The sequence below is a fragment of the Ochotona princeps genome, chromosome 26, assembly GCF_030435755.1.
Source record: "Ochotona princeps isolate mOchPri1 chromosome 26, mOchPri1.hap1, whole genome shotgun sequence".
NCBI lineage: Eukaryota > Metazoa > Chordata > Mammalia > Lagomorpha > Ochotonidae > Ochotona > Ochotona princeps.
Genome location: NC_080857.1, coordinates 1,130,937 through 1,150,042, shown reverse-complemented (window position 1 = coordinate 1,150,042; position 19,106 = coordinate 1,130,937). Strand labels below are relative to the sequence as shown.

The 19,106-nt window shown below is 64.1% G+C and overlaps 2 protein-coding genes across 4 annotated transcripts in view; one reads left to right on the top strand and one right to left on the bottom strand.

The window, feature by feature from the left end:
* The first annotated feature begins 1,828 nt into the window (after positions 1-1,828).
* On the top strand, positions 1,829-9,225 carry AMN (amnion associated transmembrane protein). Of its 2 annotated transcripts, XM_058655489.1 has the most exons (12): positions 1,829-1,913; positions 2,263-2,381; positions 2,677-2,721; positions 3,481-3,568; positions 3,735-3,952; positions 4,319-4,456; positions 4,535-4,643; positions 4,742-4,824; positions 4,908-5,070; positions 5,145-5,331; positions 5,416-5,503; positions 5,583-5,705. In XM_058655489.1, the coding sequence occupies exons 1-12, from the start codon at positions 1,871-1,873 to the stop codon at positions 5,679-5,681; spliced, it is 1,380 nt and encodes a 459-aa protein (XP_058511472.1). In that variant the 5' UTR covers positions 1,829-1,870; the 3' UTR covers positions 5,682-5,705. The 2 variants fall into 2 exon arrangements, with proteins under 2 accessions (XP_058511472.1, XP_058511473.1); XM_058655490.1 differs by lacking the exons at positions 5,416-5,503; positions 5,583-5,705 and adding an exon at positions 9,100-9,225.
* Positions 9,226-9,664: 439 nt separating this feature from the next.
* Positions 9,665-19,106, bottom strand: part of CDC42BPB (CDC42 binding protein kinase beta) — a 65,665-nt gene continuing 56,223 nt past the window's right edge. The window contains exons 27-37 of one of the 2 annotated variants that reach the window (XM_058655462.1): positions 18,410-18,491; positions 17,603-17,819; positions 17,435-17,497; positions 15,702-16,298; positions 13,845-13,942; positions 13,653-13,737; positions 13,440-13,557; positions 13,243-13,360; positions 13,001-13,106; positions 12,828-12,898; positions 9,665-9,807 (exon numbers count right to left, since the gene is read on the bottom strand). In XM_058655462.1, the coding sequence (XP_058511445.1) occupies positions 9,676-9,807; positions 12,828-12,898; positions 13,001-13,106; positions 13,243-13,360; positions 13,440-13,557; positions 13,653-13,737; positions 13,845-13,942; positions 15,702-16,298; positions 17,435-17,497; positions 17,603-17,819; positions 18,410-18,491 (1,687 nt within the window). In that variant the 3' untranslated portion in view covers positions 9,665-9,675. Of the gene's footprint in view, positions 9,808-12,827; positions 12,899-13,000; positions 13,107-13,242; positions 13,361-13,439; positions 13,558-13,652; positions 13,738-13,844; positions 13,943-15,701; positions 16,299-17,434; positions 17,498-17,602; positions 17,820-18,409; positions 18,492-19,106 lie in introns of those variants that run through there. The other variant, XM_058655464.1, reaches the window with a different exon arrangement.

The following is a 19,106-nucleotide window of genomic DNA, read 5'->3' as shown; positions in this document are numbered from 1 at the left end:
CTCCTCCCGGTCTCTGGCCCAGCAGGAATGGGTGCCTAACGTCACCTGAGGGCCAGGCACGCGCCGTGCACCAGGCCAGCTTTCACACATGATTCTGCACCTTCGAGACCGCTGGGACTTTGCCCGCCAAGTTTCAGAGCAGCAGAAACGGATGGTAACCCCCAAACTACGCTGCCAACACTGATGCAGACACCCCAGAGCCAGCTTCTGGGCTCGAGGAGGTGATGGGGCCCTCCGGTACGTCCCAGGGCGGCTGCTGTCACGGCCTGGTTCAGGTCCCCGGGCAGACTCCGACCACATGCACCCCGCGAGGCCACTGCGGGCTGTTCAGGAGTCAGGAGTGGACCAGCAGGTGAGAAGCACCCTCCAGGCTGCCTCTCTGGGCTACGGACCTCATCCTCCAACCAGCCTCCGCCCAGCCACAAGTGACAGGAGGGCTGAATGGCTGGCCCCTTCTCAGCCCCCCTCCCGCAGGGCTGGACACTGCTGACAGGGAGAGAGCCCAGCTCACTTGCTGAGGTGGCCTTGTAGCCTGGGGCCCGGAGGTGGGACCGAAGGCTTGAGTCACCCCAGCGTTGCTGCCCATACCCCTGGTCCCCCCAGCAGCCACCATGGCCAGGGACTCAGGAAGGACACCGCCCCAAGGGCTCCCTTCTCAGTTGCTGGCAAACCCAGCCTGGCCTCCCGTTCTGTGAGGACCTCGCAGGCCTGAGGCGCCTGCACAATTCCCAGGGGTGGGCCCTGCGAGGCCGCCCCAGGCCTCTGCCCATTGCTCTTCCTCGGGCACCTGCAGCGTCCACGCGGGGCAGTCGCCCTGGGCCCGTCTGCAGCTTCCCCTGGGGTCTGGCCGCCCTGGGCACCTCCCTGTCTGCTGTAGTACACAGGCTCGCGCCGAGCGGTCAGCCCAGGAGTGGCCGCTCCCCGAGGCCGAGCCTTGCTGCTGTCAGGACTGCCCACTTGCTGCGTGTTCCTCGGAGGCTCCTCTGCTCGGGCCCTAGGGTGAAATCCATCTCGCCCCTCGCGGAGGCCACAGGGAGATCCCAACCCACAGATCTGCTGCTTCCTGGTCCTGAGTGAAGGCGGCCTGCAGAGCACAGCGCTTCCCGGGAGGCCAGCGGGGGCCAGGGCTATCCCCAGGGCCGGGCCCCGGGAGCTGCAGAGGCCAGGCTGTGGCTTCGGGCCGTGTCCAGCGGGCTCCTCCCTACCTCAGCCCCTAGCAGCTACCCCTCATCCGACCTCCATGCAAATCCGCCCCCCATCTCTCCACCGAGCGCAGTTTCTCTAAAAGCCCTTCACGGCCTTCCCCTATTCACGGCCCATCTGCACGTCCGCTGACCTGGCACCAACAGCATTCGCTGTCCAGGCACTGCTCATTGGTCCACCGTCCCCTCCAGCCAGCCACGCCTCACCCACCATCTCCTCCACCTTCATTCCACACGCACCCCTGCCCAGGGTGCACCTGTTACTCATTCTTACCCTGCCCTAATCGCAAGCCTCCCGGCCCCACTCCCAAATGCCTGGCGTCCACACCACAACATCCAGCGGCCAGTGGCTGCCCGTCCAGCTGTGTGCCTTTAACCTGTTTGTCCGCTCCTCCCTGACCAGGAGCGGTCCAGAACCAGCACCCTGGACCTAGACCTTCTCCCCGCTACCCACGTTCTGGGGAGCGCCTGGCTGGAGTCGGATGGCCAGGCCCGGCAGGGGGCTGACTCCAGGGCGCCCTCTCCCCATCCCGCTTGCCGCCGGCGGGGTGAGGCTGCCGGCAGGGCCTGGGCGGGTCCGCAGGTCAATGTGTAACTGGCCGCGGCGCCGGGGTCAGGTGGCCCCAAGGCGGGCAAAGTCTGCAGTCTGGGACACGGCCGCAGAAGAGATGGGCGCGCTGGGCCGGCTCGCGCTGTGGCTGCAGGTGTGCGGTAAGCGGGTGCGGGGACGCACTTACGGGATGCAGGCTTGGGGTCTGCCACAGTTCTCGGGGACCTCCTTCGGGCCCGTCTCAGTTTCCCTGGTGACCGCCCCCCAACTCCTGGGGCCTCTAGCCCTGCGTTCCTGGAATCGGGGGCAGGGGAGGGGAGAACACTCTCCTCCAGGAATCCAGGAAGCCCTCCTGACCCCCGGACCTGAGTGGGCCCTCCCGCGGTGATCGCTGTCCCTGACTGACCCTGACCTCTGCCCCAGCAAATGGGGATGGGGGGACAGGGCGGGTGCCGGGAAGCTCTTGGCGCCCCATGTGGAGCGGGAGGCACTGAGGTGCCCCTTCCCCAGCGCTGGCCCAGGCGGCCTCCAAACTCTGGGTCCCCAACACCTACTTCGACGACGCCACCAACTGGAGCCAGAACCAGACTCCGTGTGCGGGTGGTGCTGCGCAGTTCCCAGCGGACAAGGTGTCGGGGACCCCCGTGGGTGTGGGGTGCCCGTGGGCAGTTCCCAGTGGACAAGGTGTCGGGGACCCCCGTGGGTGTGGGGTGCCCGTGGGCAGTTCCCAGCGGACAAGGTGTCGGGGACCCCCGTGGGTGTGGGGTGCCCGTGGGCAGTTCCCAGTGGACAAGGTGTCGGGGACCCCCGTGGGTGTGGGGTGCCCCTGGGCAGTTCCCAGCGGACAAGGTGTCGGGGACCCCCGTGGGTGTGGGGTGCCCCTGGGCAGAGTCCACCTTCCGCTGACACTGACGCTTCCGCTAGATGGTGTCAGTCCTGGTACGAGGAAGCCACTTGCTCTCGGACTTGGTGAGGCATCTGGCGGACCCAGGCTTGTAGTGGGCGGGCTGCGCCCCTGGGGAGGGCACCATGGCCCTTGCCCCCTATTCCCTTAGAGCACAGGCCCCTCTCCCCAGGTGCAACAGCCCAGGCTAAGCTAGGCCAGGAGCCCTGCCCCTCAGTGAGTGGGGGTCCCCAAGTCCCTGCTGGCTCCAGGGTGCTCATTAGCAGAGGCAGGAAGGGCAGAGTTGGGGGCAATAGCGGAGAGGGGGTGACAGAATCCTCCTTTGCTGCGCCACCCCCCTGATGGCCCTAATGGTCAGGGCCAGGTACAAGCCAGGAGCTTCACCCTGGTCCCTGCGGTGGGTGCAGGGACCACCTGCACCCCTGGGCCACCCGTGCTCTTCCCAAGTCATTTGCAGGGAGCTGGATCGGAAGTGGAGTAGCGGGGATGGCGCCAGTGCCCATGTGGAATGCCATCCCCAATTTTAAACCCAGCATTCTTGCACTTCGTGCTTGCAGTCCGTCCCTCGCGCCCGGGGGGAGGGGGGTGACGGCCTGCTGGCCAGCACGGGCAAGGTCGAGGCCCTCTTCCGCCCCAGCCCTCCTTCTCCACCCCGCATCAAGTCAAGCCCTCTGAGCTGAGGGATGCTTTTTGACACAACCGCACCCCCCCCCCCGACTCCGCCGGACACCCAGTGTCCGAAACCCCGCCGACTGGACCGTGGGCCATCACGTGCCCTGTCCTGGGGACCGCCAAGGCGCCATCTCAGCCCGTCCCCTCCGCAGCTCCTGCCACTGGACGGGGAACTCGTCCTGGACTCAGGAGCAGGACTCAGCGCAGCCGACGCGGGCTCGGACCCGGGCTGCGGCCTCGGTGAGAGGGCGGGGCGGGGCCGCGGCGAGAGCGGGGCGGGGCCAGGGAGGTCGGGGCGGGTCTGGGGAGGGGGCGGGGCCATTTCGAGAAGCCTTGCCGGGCAGAGGCGTGGCTTCCCGGAGGGCGTGTCCTGGGCGGAGCTAAGGGCCGCGCGCCCCGCCCCTAGGCGCCTCTGCGCTCTTCCTGAATCCGGACCGCTTCTCGTGGTTCGACCCGCTCTCGTGGCGGCCGCGGGACGAGGCGCGCGGGCTGTTCTCCGTGGACGCCGAGCGCGTGCCCTGCCGCCACGACGACGTCGTCTTCCCGGCCGACGCGTCTTTCCGCGTGGGGCTCGGCCCCGGCGCGGACCCCGTGCGCGTCCGCAGCGTGTCGGCGCTGGGCCAGGTGAGCGGGCAGGGGCGCGGGCCAGGTGAGCGGGCAGGGGCGCGGGCCAGGTGAGCGGGCCAGGTGAGCGGGCAGGGGCACAGGGGCGCGGGCCAGGTGAGCGGGCCAGGTGAGCGGGCAGGGGCACAGGGGCGCGGGCCAGGTGAGCGGGCAGGGGCACAGGGGCGCGGGCCAGGTGAGCGGGCAGGGGCGCAGGGGCGCGGGCCAGGTGAGCGGGCAGGGGCACAGGGGCGCGGGCCAGGTGAGCGGGCAGGGGCGCAGGGGCGCGGGCCAGGTGAGCGGGCCAGGTGAGTGGGCCAGGTGAGCAGGCCGGGGGCGCGCAGGGCCCCGGAGCGCTCAGGCCGCGCCTTCTGGCTGCCCCGCCAGACCTTCACGCGCGACGACGACCTGGCCGTCTACCTGGCGTCCCGCGCGGGCCGTCTGCGGTTCCACGGGCCGGGCTCGCTGAGCCTGGTTCCCGAAGCCTGCGCCGACCCCTCGGGCTGCGTCTGCGGCAACGCCGAGGTGAGCGCGGCCTCCCTCCCGCCCGCCGCCCGCCGCCCGCCGCCCGCCGCCCGCCTGACTGTCCCCGCGCCCCCGCAGGCGCTGCCCTGGATCTGCGCCGCTCTGCTGCAGCCGCGCGGTGGTCGCTGCCCGCCGGCCGCCTGCCACGCCGCCGTCCGGCCCGAGGGCCAGTGCTGCGGCCTCTGCGGTGAGCGCCCCCGCCCCGCCCCGCCCCGCCTGCTCACCTGGCCTGCTCACCGCGGGCCTGACCCTGACCCTGAGCCTGACCGTGCGCTCCCGCCGTAGGAGCCGTCGTGTCGCTGACCCACGGCCCCGCCTTTGACCTGGAGCGGTACCGGGCGCGTCTGCTGGACGCCTTCCTGGTCCTGGTAACGGGCGGTGCGGGAGGCGGGAGGTGGCCCCGACGCGGGCCCGAGGGCCCCGGCGTGACGCGTGCGCTCTCCGACCCCAGCCCCAGTATCAGGGGCTGCAGGTGGCCGTGTCCAAGGTGCCGCGCGCGTCCCGGCTGCGCGAGACCGACACGGAAGTCCAGGTGGTGCTGGCAGAAGCCCGGCCCGAGGTGGGCGCGGCGGGGCAGCTGGCCCGGGAGCTCCTGGCCGACGCGGAGCTGAACGGTACCGGGCCCCCACCCCGCATTCGCCCCGCCCCCACCCCACGGGGGAAACTGAGCGCGCACCCCCATTTGCAGGTGCGGCCCTGGGGATCCTGGCGGCCGCCTTGCGGGAGTCCGGTGTGCCCACCGGGGGCGGCTCAGCCTCGGGGCTGCAGGGGACAGCGCCCCGCCCGGGGCTCGTGGGCGGCCTAGTGGCCGCTGCGCTGGCGCTGCTGGTGCTGCTGGCGGCCACGCTGCTGCTTCGCCGCTCTGGGCGGCTCAGGTGCGTGAGGCCCGAGGCCGGGGGTGGGCGCACAGGTGGGCGTGGGGCCGGCTGGGGCTCTCCTGCGAATCTGCCCCATTCCAGGTGGCCACAACGAGAAACTGGAGTGGGCACGGAGGTGCCCCTGGGATTCCGCAACCCCATGTTCGACGTGGTGGCCTCCCAGGACCTGGTGAGGCGGGGCTGGAGGGGGCTGGAGACGGTCCTGGGCTGGTGGCAGCCGAAGCCCCCCTGACCCTCTGTTCCCGCAGCCCGCGGTGCGGCTGCCCAGCCCAGCCCCACAGTCGGATGTCAGTGGCACCAGCCACAGCTACTTCGTCAACCCGCTGTTTGCAGAGGCCGAGGCCTGACCGCCGCCGCTCCTCCCGCTCGTCCTGCCCTTCCCACCCGACCCCCAGGCCAGGGCAGTGCGGCCTAGCCCAATAAAGGGGTTTGCTCACTGGCCCTGGGGATGTGCCCACCTGCCCCCAGCGCGTCTGTGGTCTGTGGGGTGGCTGGGGGCCCTGGAGTGTAACACCTAAGACCTGTTAGAGCAATCAGGCGTGGGGGCAGCAAATGGCGAGGCTATCTGGTGAGCAGGGTTGCTCCTGCAGCTTGGCAGGCCCACAGCTTGTTTGTGGGGCTGGGTACTACGTGGGCAGCTGGGCATCCCTGGCCATGGGTCAGTTAACATGGAAGCGCTGGGCAGGGGTGGCCGTGGAGCCCTCGGGCCTTTGGGCAGGTCTGTGTTCCCTGACTCCCCTCATCGGGGCTAGCGCCTGGCAGCACCCTCTGCTTTAGCGCTGATCTCTGAGAGTTGGTTCTTGAGCTGCGCTGGCCCGTCGCGGGCTCCAGTTAGGGCACTCCTGTCTGAACTTCCATCCCCGGAACAGAGCTGGTTCTCCAGCTGCGACGTTAGGGCACTCCTGCTCACTCAGGTCTGAACTTCCATCCCCCCCAGCGGCTCACTTTGTTGGTGTTGACAGTATGCAACCCCACCTGGCTGGTTCTCCTGGACCTACACTTGGCTGTCACTGCACGGTCCCCCTGCTTGTAGTCACCACTGCTGCCCACTTCCTCTCCCTCCAGGGTGCGTGCCACCCGGCCTGCTGATGGCCCATCCCCGCACCCACAGCAGGGGCACCCCCATGGTGTCTGTGGTGCAGTTTCAGGCCCCTGGGAGCCCACCAGGCATGGCTGGTCTAGGTTGCTCTGCTATCCACCACGCAGTGCTGGGATGTGCCCCTTCCCCCAGGGCCCGAGTGCCTGGCAGGGCTCTCACTGAGTGGGCATCCTGGCACCATCCCTGATGTGAGGGAGAGCCCATGACCCTTGTTGGCGTCCATGCCATTTGTCACACATGGCATCATCAATGGGGCAGCGGGCTGGTGTGTTTATCATGAACATGATGACTTTTCTGGCATCTTCTGGATCTAACAAGAGGAGCCTTTGTGTGTGTTTAAGTTGTTTTATTGGAAAGGCAGATCTACAGGGCAGGAAGATCATCGGTCTGCTCACTCACTTCCCAAGTGGGCTCAATGGCCAGAGCTGAGCTGGTCCAAAGCCAGGAGCTTCTTCCGGGTCCCACGCAGGTGCAGGGTCCCAAGGTTGGGCCATCCTCGACTACCTTCCCAGCTGGATGGGAAGCAGGGCTGCCAGGATTAGAACTGGTGACCATATGGGATCCCGGCGCTTGTAAGGCAAGGAGTTCAGCTGCTAGGCTACAGTGCTGGGGCCAGAAAGACCTTCCATCTGTTTGTTCACTCCCCAAGTAGGTGCCATGGCCTGAACTGGATTAGACCAAAGCCAGGAGCCTGGAGCCTCTTCTAAGCCTCCCACGTGGGCGCAGAGTCCCAAGGCTTTGGGCCATCCTCCACTGCTTTCCCAGGCCACAGCAGGGAGCTGGATGGAAAGTGGGGCAGCCGGGACATGAACCAGTGCCTGTAAGGGACACCTGTGCCACAGTCAGATTTTAGCCAGCTATGCCACTGCACTGACCCCCATCTTTCTTGATCGAAAAGGTTTATTTTATTTGAAAGGCACTGGCTCACTCCCCACATGGCTGCAGCGCTCGGGGCTGGACCAAGCTGGAGCCGGGACGCAAGCCAGCACTTATATGGGAGGCTGTGGTGGCAGGTGCTCCCAGTACAGGGAGCATCCCGATTGGCTGCCCCTCTGACCTCACAGGGCTCTGTGGCCGTACCAGCTGTCTAATCCGCAGCCACCTGGTCATAACCGGCCCGGAATGCTATAGCCTCAGCATTCTAGAAAAGCCATGGAGACAGGCCCCTTTTGGCCTGGTGCAAAAAGCGGGTGAGTGGCTCAAGCTCTGCTTTTTGTGGCCTTTCCTCCAACGCCCCTCCCCAGGGAGGTTCCAGGTTCCTGGCCTGGCCACAGCTGTTGGAGCTGTTTGTGGAAGTGCACCCGCAGACGGAAAATGATCATTCTCTCCGACAAGAAGGGTGCTGGATCTGAAATGGAGCAGCCGTATGTGAGCCTGCATTGCAGGCAGCAACATTATCTGTTATGCCACAGCACTGGGTGACTGTCTTACACGGTCGACTGCTATAGTGCTGCTGTAAATTACTATTCATCTGAGGGCTTCCTCCATTTCTCCCAAAATGCCATGGGGAAAAACAGGTAGCTTTTGCCCTGTTTTAATTTCTCTCTAAATGAGAAGTCCCTGGAGACAAAGAATACTGAGATGTACAAATCTCTGCCTGCTATTTGTGGAAGGCAGGCAGGCAACTCCATCTCCCACACCCGGGGCCAGCTGCTCCAGTAGTAGTTCTAGGTCTTCCCAGAACTTGGAAGTGAAAGCAGAGCTTGGCTCATCCCAGGATTTAAGAATGTGTGTTTGGGGGCCCCATGAGATGGCTCAGTGGCTGAATCCTCACCTTACAGACGTCAGGATCCCATGTGGGTACTGGTTCGTGTCCTGGCTACTGCACTTCGTTCGGATCCAACTCCCTGCTTATGACCTGAGAGTAGCTGAGGACAGCCCAAAGCCTGCATCCACGTGGAAGCTCCTGACTCCTGGCCTCGGATCAGCTCAGCTCTGGCCACTGCGGCCACTTGGGGAGTAACCAGCAGATGGAGGGTCTTTCCATCTCTCCTTTTCTCTGGAGACCTACCTACTAAAGGGCCTTCCGCACACTCAGTACTCCGCCCAGTTCTGGCCTTGAGGCTCATCCCATGTCTGGGTCCACGCCCTTCCACCTGCTAGGCTAGCCGGGGGTTGTGGCTCCACATGCGGGTGCCACAGCTCACAAACTCCTGGGGCAGCGTCCCCTGGTCACCCTCAGGGCTCTCAGCGCTGTGCACTGACCAGTGCTCATGGCAGCCACAGCTGTCTGCACACATGTGCAGGCTGCCCGCAGTCCCTCACAGCTGGGGTCTGACCCTGGGAGTGGATGTGCAGGACTGTGACCTTGCAGCCCTGGGGAGGCAGCTCCTGGCCCGGGTTCCAGGGTGGGTGAACAGAAGCCCCACGTGTTCCTGGGGGACCACCTGCCCCTGTGAAGGCCCCAGCCATGCCCTCAGGTCAGCTCAGGACTCGCACACCATAGCTATCGGCGAGCAGCCAATACCAGGTACCCCGGGCCAGGACCGGCTCTGAGCCCTCCGGCCTGGTCTGTCCCATCAGGCGGCTGCATCCCTGCTCCACACTGTGGCCTCACAGTGCCCTCGGGGTACCTGGCAGGACCAGCTCCAGCAAGTCCAGGGAGTTGAGACACAGGGAGATGACCACAGGGGACTTTGAAACTGCTCCCTCTGCTTTATTGACAGGGAGACTCTTCAGAAATGTTCTCACAATTCAATAATTACAAAGACTCAACTTACATTAAAAAATTTAAAATGAAAACCCGCAACAGACGCCAGCGTGTGACACCAGCCACAGCGCATGGCGGGGACAGGCTGGACACGAGCCTTCAGGGGCTCGGACCCGAGCACGCAACGCCAGCTAGGGGAGGGGACAGTGACTGCAGGCACAGCACTGCCGCGGGGCCAATTCTACGTGATCGACTGGGTGCCATGCAGGGTGGGTGAGGGGTCCCCAGGGCAGCAAGCATGCAGGGGCGCGGCGTCACTGGTCACAGGGCCTCTGTGTAACCAGGGCTGACTCTGCAACAACTAAAGGACAGAGACGGCCCCGTGTTCACCCCCCACGGGGCTGGGGACGGGGACCTCTGTCCCTTTGGTGCCTTCCTGTGCAAACAGGCTGTCACGCACGCGGTGGCCGCTGCGGAGAGCAGACTGTTGTCCCAGTAAAGGTCCCCTCTGTCTCAGCGGCTGCGGGCTGACTCCACGGCGGGGGGAGGGCTCTGTTGGCACTGACCAGGGGAGGGGGCGGCCCGCGCAACCTCAGGCGTCACAGGCCGGCTGCTCCAGGCCGGCGACGGGCAGCTGGCTCCGGTGGGGCGAGTTGGGGCTTGGTGGGCCGCTGGGGTTGGAGCTGTTGGATGGGGTCGAGTGTTTGGTGGAATCCGAGTCAGGCTGTAAGCAGAGCAGGTACACATGAGACCCAGGGGCTGCTCCTCTCGGGAGACTGTGCAACCCAAGGCCACTCAGACAGTGAGGAAGGGTCTCCCTGCTCCACTCCACCGTGGGCCGGGAGAGGAGGAAGCCTCCCAGTTAATCCCATGCCTGAACATGAAGAAAACACCAGCTTTCCAGAAACTGCGAAAGCCAGCTGAGCAGTCTGAAGAGAACTCTAGAACAATCCCACACAGAGAGCTGGGGACGGACTCCCCCAGGAGGCCAGACCCGGACTCCATAGAGAGGCTCCCCAGGTCACAGAAACTGAGGCCAACCCTTAGGGAACAAATGGCATTAGGGGACAAGAACAACCAGAGAGCAGCAGTGTAGGCAGGGGCCTGCTCAGCGACGTGGACAGTCGGCGAGGCCGTCCTCAGCGGAAAGAAGCGTGCCTCGTGCCATGGGCAGATGGGCACAGTAGGCAGCAGAGGCCTGAGTGTGGCTAGCCCAGCTCCCAGGCTGCACCTGCAGGCAGGCCACGTCAGACACGGCGGGAGACTGGACATGTGCTTCCTTATGGGCGGGACAGAGACTGACCTAGCTGCTGGCCTCACCCCCAACTGGTCACGTGGCCAGGGCTGGGCCAGCTGAAGCCAGGAGCCTGGAACTCCATCTTCTGCCAGTTTCCCAGGTGCCTTAACAGGGAGCTGGATGGGAAGCAGAGAGGCTGGGACTTGAATGTGCTGGTGGCATCCAGGGTGACATTTAATCTGCACCACAGCTGAACACTAACAGACCTCAAGAGACACAATCCAGAGTGTGCAATGATGGGCACTTGGTGGCTCCCAGCCAGGGCTACTCCCAGCTCCCTGCGAGACGGCAAGTCACTGCTCATGTCCACGTGGTCAGCCCCAGGTGTTGGGGCATGAAGGCTGAAACCCTGCTGGGAATGGGCTTGACGAGGACTGAAGTGGAAGAGGCTCCTTAGGGCAGGCTGTGGTTGAGCCGCTCCCTGTGAGCCCAGCTGATGCCCTTCCCGCCCTGCTCCTGCCAGTGCGCTGTGGAAAGCACCTGCGTAGAGACCTGGCTCGGGCCTGGCCCAGCCCTGGGGACCTCTGGGGAGCTCTGAGCTGACATGCAGAATGACTGGGAGATGAACTCTGCTGATCCTTTCCAGAGCGGGCCCACCAATAAGCTCTGGAGTTGCTCAGCAAACACCGACAGATGCGCCACGGCTCCGCACGGAGGATGGTGGCTGAGGGGCCAGGGACCAGGAGGAGGAGTCTGGAGTGGGCTCCTGGTTGGAGAGAGGGAGCCATCAAGGCCACTGAGGACTGCATGAGGTCACAGCAGAGGCACTGGGGCTTGGGGCTGCAGGAGTGCTGCTGAGCTGAGTGCAGCAGGTTGCCAGGGGACTGGATGGGCCCTCTCACAGGACGGCCACCCACCTGCAGAGGACAATGTCTTGGCACCGGTGTGGCAGGCCCCAGCTGGCCAGTGCTAGTGCAGTGCCCAAGTAAGCCCCTACCCGAGGCAGCTCACTTCCTGTACATAGCAGCCAGGAACTCTATCAATCTCCCACGTCAGTGACGGGGCGCCAACACTTGAGCCATTAGTTACAGCCTCCCATGGCCCACCTCAGGGGGGCGCTCACTCCAGCATGGAGTGTGCCGTCCCAAGGACTGGCTTAACCCTCATACCTCTTTTCTGGAGGTTAGAAAATTCTCAGAGTAGGGGCTGGCACTTTGGCTCAACAGGCTAATCTTCCACCTCCAAGCACTGGCATCCCATAATGGGCACCGGTTCTAGTCTGGACTGTTCCCTTTGACCCAGCTCCCTGCCTGTGGCTTGGGACAGCAGCAGAGGATGGTCCAAGTCCTTGGGACCCTGCACCCACGTGGGAGACCCGGAAGAGGTTCATGGCTCCTGGCTTAGGATTGGCTCAACTCTGGCCATTGTGCCCTTTGGGGAGTGAACCAATGGATGGGAGATATTTTTGTCCCCTTTTCTCTGTAAATCTACTTAGTAAAAATAAATCTTTAACAAAGTTTTTTTTTTTTTCCGAATAAGTTCAAGGGGAGACTAACTCAAAAGCTCAGCAAGGGGAGGCCGTTTTAGAGGTCGAGGAAGCTTAAGGAAAATCCCCGCATCTCAGCGCTGACCGACACGAACGTCCTGCGGCCGAGCCTGGGGTGGACGCGGACCAAGCCACACACTGACACCCACATGTGACGAGGGGTCACGAACGCTCCTAAGCCACCTCCGGCCCCGCTTACATCATGATCTCGCTGCCTGGAGGGGCAGAGGGCGATGGCTCAAGCCATGGGCTCCTGCACTCACACCGAGACCTGGCCCACGTCCAGCTTCCTGGACCAAGAGGAGGAGTGACCAGGAGCTTGCTCAGCCTCTCCCTCCTCACTCACCTGGTGAGCACTGGCAGGCCCAGCCCCAGGGGCCACTTGGAAGAATTCAGCAAGCATCTGGCCAGTGTCTGCAGGGACACCTGTGGGGGGCCTAACACGCCACCACGAACACCCACACAGGTGAACACACACACACATACACACACGGCTCTCAAGATATAATGACACAGCAAACCCAGGAAAGCTCCTAAGGACATGACAAGGTGACAGCACACGGGGACCAGACGCGGCAGGCGAGGGGGTGATGGGGACCTCACTGTCCTCTGAGGGGCCCAGCGGCCACGTGGCAAGCCCCGTCCCTGCAGAGCCAGCACTCAGTTGGGCCTTTCTAGTTCATTCTGCCTCTCACCTCATCCCACACGGGCAAACTGAGGCATAGGACAGTGCTGCTGCCCACAGCCTAATGCTGCCAAGGCCCCCCACTGCCCCCAACTGAGTCCAGGGGGAGCCCCGGGTTCCTGAGAAAGCCACCCCCGGGCCATGACGGCGCCCCCAGCAGCACCCAGCTTGGCTCGGCCCACAGCGTGCAGTGGGGCCCAGGATCACCAGGCTGCCCGTCTCCTGTGCTCACCTTCACCCCTGGAGCCCAGAGGTGCAGCCGTGGCCCACACTCACCTCTCTGTCGCAGTCCTGGTCGGGGTCGGACATGCTGTGCAGAGGCACTGTGGCTCCAGACTCGGCCCCACCTGATGCAGGAGCAGCGCTCGTCACAGGGACATGGCAGGTGAGCCCGGGGGCCCTAGCCCCCTAACCCCCCTCTGTGCTGGCCTGCAGGGGCTCCCTGGTACCTGAAGAGGGCCACGAGACGTAGGGCTTGCTCCTGGGTGCAGGAGGCCGGGCTAGGCCAGCGGAAGTGGGGCCAGGCCGCTCCTCCTGGCTGGAGGGCACAGCACTCTGGGAGGGGAGAGTGGCACATGAATGGGCCAGGGTCCGGGATGGGGCCCAGGGGACAAAAGCCAACTTTGCCCCCATGAAACCATGAGAGGGAGGGTGGCCAGGGCGACGGGACAGGAGGGCCCCAGGCACGCACCAGAGGCAGGTCCATGAGCACCTGGCGGCCGTCGCCTGGGCCCATGTGGGCCACATGATTGAAGTTGGTCGGGTTGGAGATCATTTTGGACCTCAGTTCCGGGTCTCTGAGCATCTCTCTGGGGAGAAGGGGAGGGCTTTGAGATGTGTGCCTGCGAGGCCCTCCCCACCTGAGCTCCTGCCCGGGCCGCCACTCACCGCCGCTGCAGCAGCCGCTCCTCCTCCGGCACCTTGAAGACGAAGCGCCGCTTGCTCCGGGTGCGCAGCATCTGCTTCCTGCTGTTGTCGGAGGTGTCGGGCACGTGCAGGGCAGGGCCTGCGGGCGACACGGCGCCTGGCGAGTGGCCGTGGGGGCGGAGGCCTCGCCATCCCACAGCCTCCCCGCTGTGCTCCCCGCCAAACTAGGCTTACCGGAGGACTTGTTCTGAAAGTAGATCAGGCGTGGCAACTCGCAGCCAAATAAGTTGAGGGAGCCTTCGGAGTTGAGTGGTCTGATCTGTACACGGAGCCAGACGGGTGAGGGCCGTGGGCCAGGGTGAGCCTGCCCACAGGGAGCCCGCCAGGCGAGGGCTGCGGGGCAGGGCGGGCACGGAGCAGGCTTACCCGCCGCAGGCCGATGGTCTGCACCCACTCCATGGTGCGCACATCAAAGACATCCACACCATACTCGCTGTACACCGTGACGTGGGCAGGGCCACAACCTGCAGGTGGAGTGGGCGAGCTCAGTGGCCGGCGGCTGCGGCCTCCCCTGCCTCAGTCCGCAGCTACGCTGGACCTGGGGACACCCATCCTCACAGCCTCGCGTGGGAAGGGCTGAGCTGCTTTGCGCGGCTGCGCCTGGCACAGAGGCAGATGCTCATGGTTGGCGCTCTTCAGCTATGCCCAAGCGGATGGGTCCCCCTGCACCTACCTGGAGCTTGGCTCACCCCTTCCTGGGAAGGCACAGGAAACCCCACCGCTGACGGCTCAGCCCCAGGCACGGCTGCGAGCAGCTCCTCAGGGAAATGTTCTAGGCCTTAGCCTACAGCCAGGCCTGGGAGACCAGCCCCCTTCCCGCCCAAACAAGGGGAAACAAGGCTGGGCTTGGGGGACCAGCCCCCTTCCCGCCCAAACAAGGGGAAACAAGGCTGGGCTTGGGGGACCAGCCCCCTTCCCGCCCAAACAAGGGGAAACAAGGCTGGGCTTGGGGGACCAGCCCCCTTCCCGCCCAAACAAAAGAGGAAATAAGGCTGGGTTTGGGGGAACTGGCCACCCATGAGGCCCTTTCTTGGACTTGTGGGGAGCCTCCCAGTTTCATCTGCTGGGATTGCCTGCACGTGTGACCGACACCTATCACAGCACCTCTGTGGCTGCAGTCCCCACCTCGCCAACAAACACCAGGCCTGGGGGCTGGCTGGGGCTGCGGAAGCACCAGCCACAGCTCGTCAGCGGCAGCTGTGCACCCAGGGGTTGTGCCCTTCTCTTGTGCAGGCTCTGAGACATCCGGGGACTGGGAGGGAGCAGAGCAGATGCAGGGGCTAAGATAAGATGCCATGAGAGGTGGCACATCCCTTAGCAGGCGAAGGTCCAGCCCCGCTCCATCCAAGGATTCGGGGGCCTGCCACCCACACCCATGTGGGAGACCCACACTGAGTCGCAGGCTCCTGGCTCAACCCTGGCTGTTGTGGCCATGTGGAAGGTGAACCAGTCGATGGGAGATCTGTCTCTACTGTCATGTAAGTAAGACAAAGGAAAGATTTGGCATCGGGACTATGCAGGGATAGGAGGAGGCCCTTGGGGACAGGGCTCCAGCAGGGTCGGACCTGTGCTGGCTGCCCTGGAGCATGGGGCACGACCCCTCCGGCCTGGGCCATGGGTGGCAGGCCTGGTAACACTGCCAGTTTGACAAGGCCAGTAGCGGCAGGTGCAAGGTGTTAAGGCGCACACCCAGCTGAGCAGAGCAAGCTGCCCTGCCCCCTGACTCCACGGTGCCCACCAAGGCTCTTCCCAGCTCCCTTGCTTTACCAGCAAAAGCCTGCGGCCCGGGGCTTGACCCACGAGCCCACGCCCTGGGGGGCGCCACCGTTCACATGAAGTAAACTGTCCTCTAGATGTCTAAGTGGGACTGGACTGTAAGCGCGAGCCCAGCCTTGAACTGACCACTGGAAGCCGTAAGCCTCCTGACCACGTGTGTTCTCATGAAGGACAACCTGACAACACACCAGGTGCCTTCTTACGTTCGCCAACAGGTATGGGCAGCAGGAGGCGGGCCTGGGTCACCCGCCACACCGTCACCACTCGGACACATGCTGTCTACACCACACATTCTACCTTCCACCACGGGGGCCTGGGGGTTCTGGGGCCCCAGAGCCCATCTTCCCTGATGCTCCAGGAACTGGAAGACAGACTAAAGCCAGTACAACAGGTTGTCTGGAGGTGAGAAGCACCAGCAGGGATATGCAACAGAGAACATATACATACTGCAGGCAGCAGGAGCCGCAGGCCACATGAGCTCCTGCACGCGCGCTCTCCGGCCCTGCGGGTCCACGTACAGTCCCACGTGGCTGAAGCAAAGCAGGTACTCCTCACTTTGGAGCTCCACAGCGCACAGGGCATCAAAGGCCTGCTGTGAGAGGAACGCAAGCGAGGGGTCACTGGAATTTACCAAGTTCACAGACTGCCCGTCTCCCTGGATGCTCAACAGAGAGAACCCAGAAGGGTAGCCAACACACAGCCTGTCCTTGAACATGGCCATCCACTGTACATGTCCGGGGGCCGCAAGCTCATTGAACTTTCTGTGGAATGGCTTAGTTCTCTGGATCTCATAGCAGAGGACCAGCCGCTTCACAGCCACAAACAGGCAGGTGGCCGAGTCCTTCCCCGGCGTGGCCGTGGCCAGCAGCTGGCAGCCTTTGGTTTCCGGGAGCTTGATGTCGAAGTTGCCCTCTGCCCCATCCAGGGAGGCCCACGGGTACAGGTGCACATGGTGGCTGCGGCCACAGCGCAGGATGACAATCTTCTCCTTGGCGGCCAGCTCGATCTGGTGCACCTTCTTGCAGTCAGCGGCGCGGACAATCACTGTAAGGGGACGCAGCATGAGCACCCCCGGGCGATGCCTGGCCTCGCCCAAGGGCTCCCACCCCCAACACACCCTGGAGCCGGCCTGCTACAGGGAGCTTCAGGCTGGATCCCGGCATCTCCTGCGGGAAGCACGGCTGTCCACAGCCTCCCCATCGTCCCACAGCCTCCCCACATCCCACAGCCTCCCCACATCCTGCAGCCTCCCCACCGTCCCACAGCCTCCCCACCGTCCCACAGCCTCCCCACCGTCCCACAGCCTCCGCACATCCCACAGCCTCCCCACCGTCCCACAGCCTCCCCACCGTCCCACAGCCTCCCCACCGTCCCACAGCCTCCCCACCGTCCCACAGCCTCCCCACCGTCCCACAGCCTCCCCACCGTCCCACAGCCTCCCCACCGTCCCACAGCCTCCCCACCGTCCCACAGCCTCCCCACCGTCCCACAGCCTCCCCACATCCCACAGCCTCCGCACATCCCACAGCCTCCCCACCGTCCCACAGCCTCCCCACCGTCCCACAGCCTCCCCACCGTCCCACAGCTTCCCCACCGTCCCACAGCCTCCCCACATCCCACAGCCTCCCCACATCCCACAGCCTCCCCACATCCCACAGCCTCCCCACCGTCCCACAGCCTCCCCACCGTCCCACAGCCTCCCCACCGTCCCACAGCCTCCGCACATCCCACAGCCTCCCCACCGTCCCACAGCCTCCCCACCGTCCCACAGCCTCCCCACCGTCCCACAGCCTCCCCACCGTCCCACAGCCTCCCCACATCCCACAGCCTCCCCACATCCCACAGCCTCCGCACATCCCACAGCCTCCCCACCGTCCCACAGCCTCCCCACATCCCACAGCCTCCCCACATCCCACAGCCTCCGAGCGCATCACTTCAGCACCTCCACTCCAGACTCCTGAGGGACAAAACCGCCTGAGCTGCCACGTGGGCTCACTGGGAGGGGACAGTGCGGCTGATGCTGAGTCCCGGCTCAGGATCCATCTCCCGCTGACCCCGCTGTGGTACAGGCAGCCGGGCCCAGCCCTGGGAGTCTCCTTGTGGTCACCCAGCTATCTGGACTGAAGTCCTCTACCCAGGGAGGCCACTTAGGACCTTGACAGCGCGGCAGCCCTGCTCACCGTCTCGGTTGACCTCAATGACGTACAGCCCCTCTTCTAGGCCAACTGCTATCCGGTCTCCGTCTGCAGGGGAAGGGACACAACAAGGAAATGGAGGAACGACCCCATGGTCACCCCACGCGGCCCTCGCTCGCAGCATGGGGTACTGAGTGCCCGAGGGAGACCCACCCACAATAGCAGCCGCCAGGACCGTCTTGAGGAGCGGCAGCGAGCTGTCGTAGGCCTCCTGCGGCACGTGCACCACCTGGCTCCTCAGTCGGTTTTTATGCAGGATGGACTGCAGCCCCTCCAGAATGCCCACCCATTTCCTCTTCTCGTTCTCATTCTCCGTCAGGATGAGCAGTGAGTTGGTCTTGGAAGGAGTACCTAGTAGAGAGGCTGTCACCTTCGAGGGGACAAACAGCTGTGAGACCATGACCCAGCACCCACCCTGCCCAGCCCTGTCCCTGGCCCCTGCCAGCCCTGCCCCAGGCCTCCGACTGACTCCTGGCTGTCTGTTGGTAACCCTGGCACTAAGTGGAAACATCCTGCATGTCCTGGCCACATTCTTTACGCTGATCTTCCAGATTTGGAGCTGTTCCCTTGACTGTGACAAGCAAATACACAGATGGGGCGGGCACCTAGTCCTGAAGGGACAGCACCCAGAGCCGAGGGGCTCCTGCCCACCGTGCCCCTTCGCAGCACTGACCACCTCAGCAACGGTTCACACGGTAGTCTGTGTTTCTGAAAACCGCTTCGGCCTCCGGGACACTCTGAGCGGACTCCAGCCCTGAGTCGGGGCTCATCCCCAGCTACACCCCAAAGCCTACGTGTCTGGCCCATTCCTGTCCTGGCAGAAGGTGCCAGGAAAGGGGACATAAAGGGCAGCAGTCACGTCTGACCACCTGGAGCTGCAGACGGTGCCAATCACCAGCCCAGCTGAGTGGTCAGTGAGGACAGCACCCAAACTAGCCCAGGACAATCAGATGCCCTCACCCTGAATATACACGGGATGTCGCGGCGCGTGGCGTGGATGACGTCCGAGGCCAGGACTGAGCTCACAGAAAACTCTTCGTCCCTGACAAGAAGCAAGCATTCAGAGCCCAGAGCAGGTGGGCACGGCTGGGCCCGCCCTTTCCCGTCACAGTGCCTGCAGGGACCTGGCAAAGGCAGCCTGGAGGTACAGGGCCCCCACACTGGCCTCATGCTACTAGACACCCCAGAGACCTGCCCCACGGGCCCACATCAGCAGTGTCACTCAGGGCCCAGAGCCTCGGGGACACTGTGCCGTGCCCAGCAGGGACGCTCGTCCCATCACAAGTAACTGCAGCTCTTTGGGAGTGAGGTGGTGCTGCTACAGCTAATCAAGGTGCCGCCTACAGTACAGCATCCCATGTGGCCGCTGGTTCTTGTCCCGGCTGCTCTACTCCTGATCCAGCTCCCTGCCTGTGGCCTGGGGAAGCAGTGGAAGCCGGATGGCTCCTTGGGCCCCTGCACCCACGTGGGAGACTTGAAAGAAGCTCCTGGTTCTGGTTCTAGTCCAGCTTCTGCGATTGCAGCCATTTGCAGGGGGGGGGGGGAGGGAGGTTTAACTTATGTATAAATTTTTTTTCTCCTCTTCTTTCAAATAAAATTAAATAAATATTAAAAAGAAAAAAGGATTGAAGCAAAAAAAAAAAAAAAAGAAAAAAAA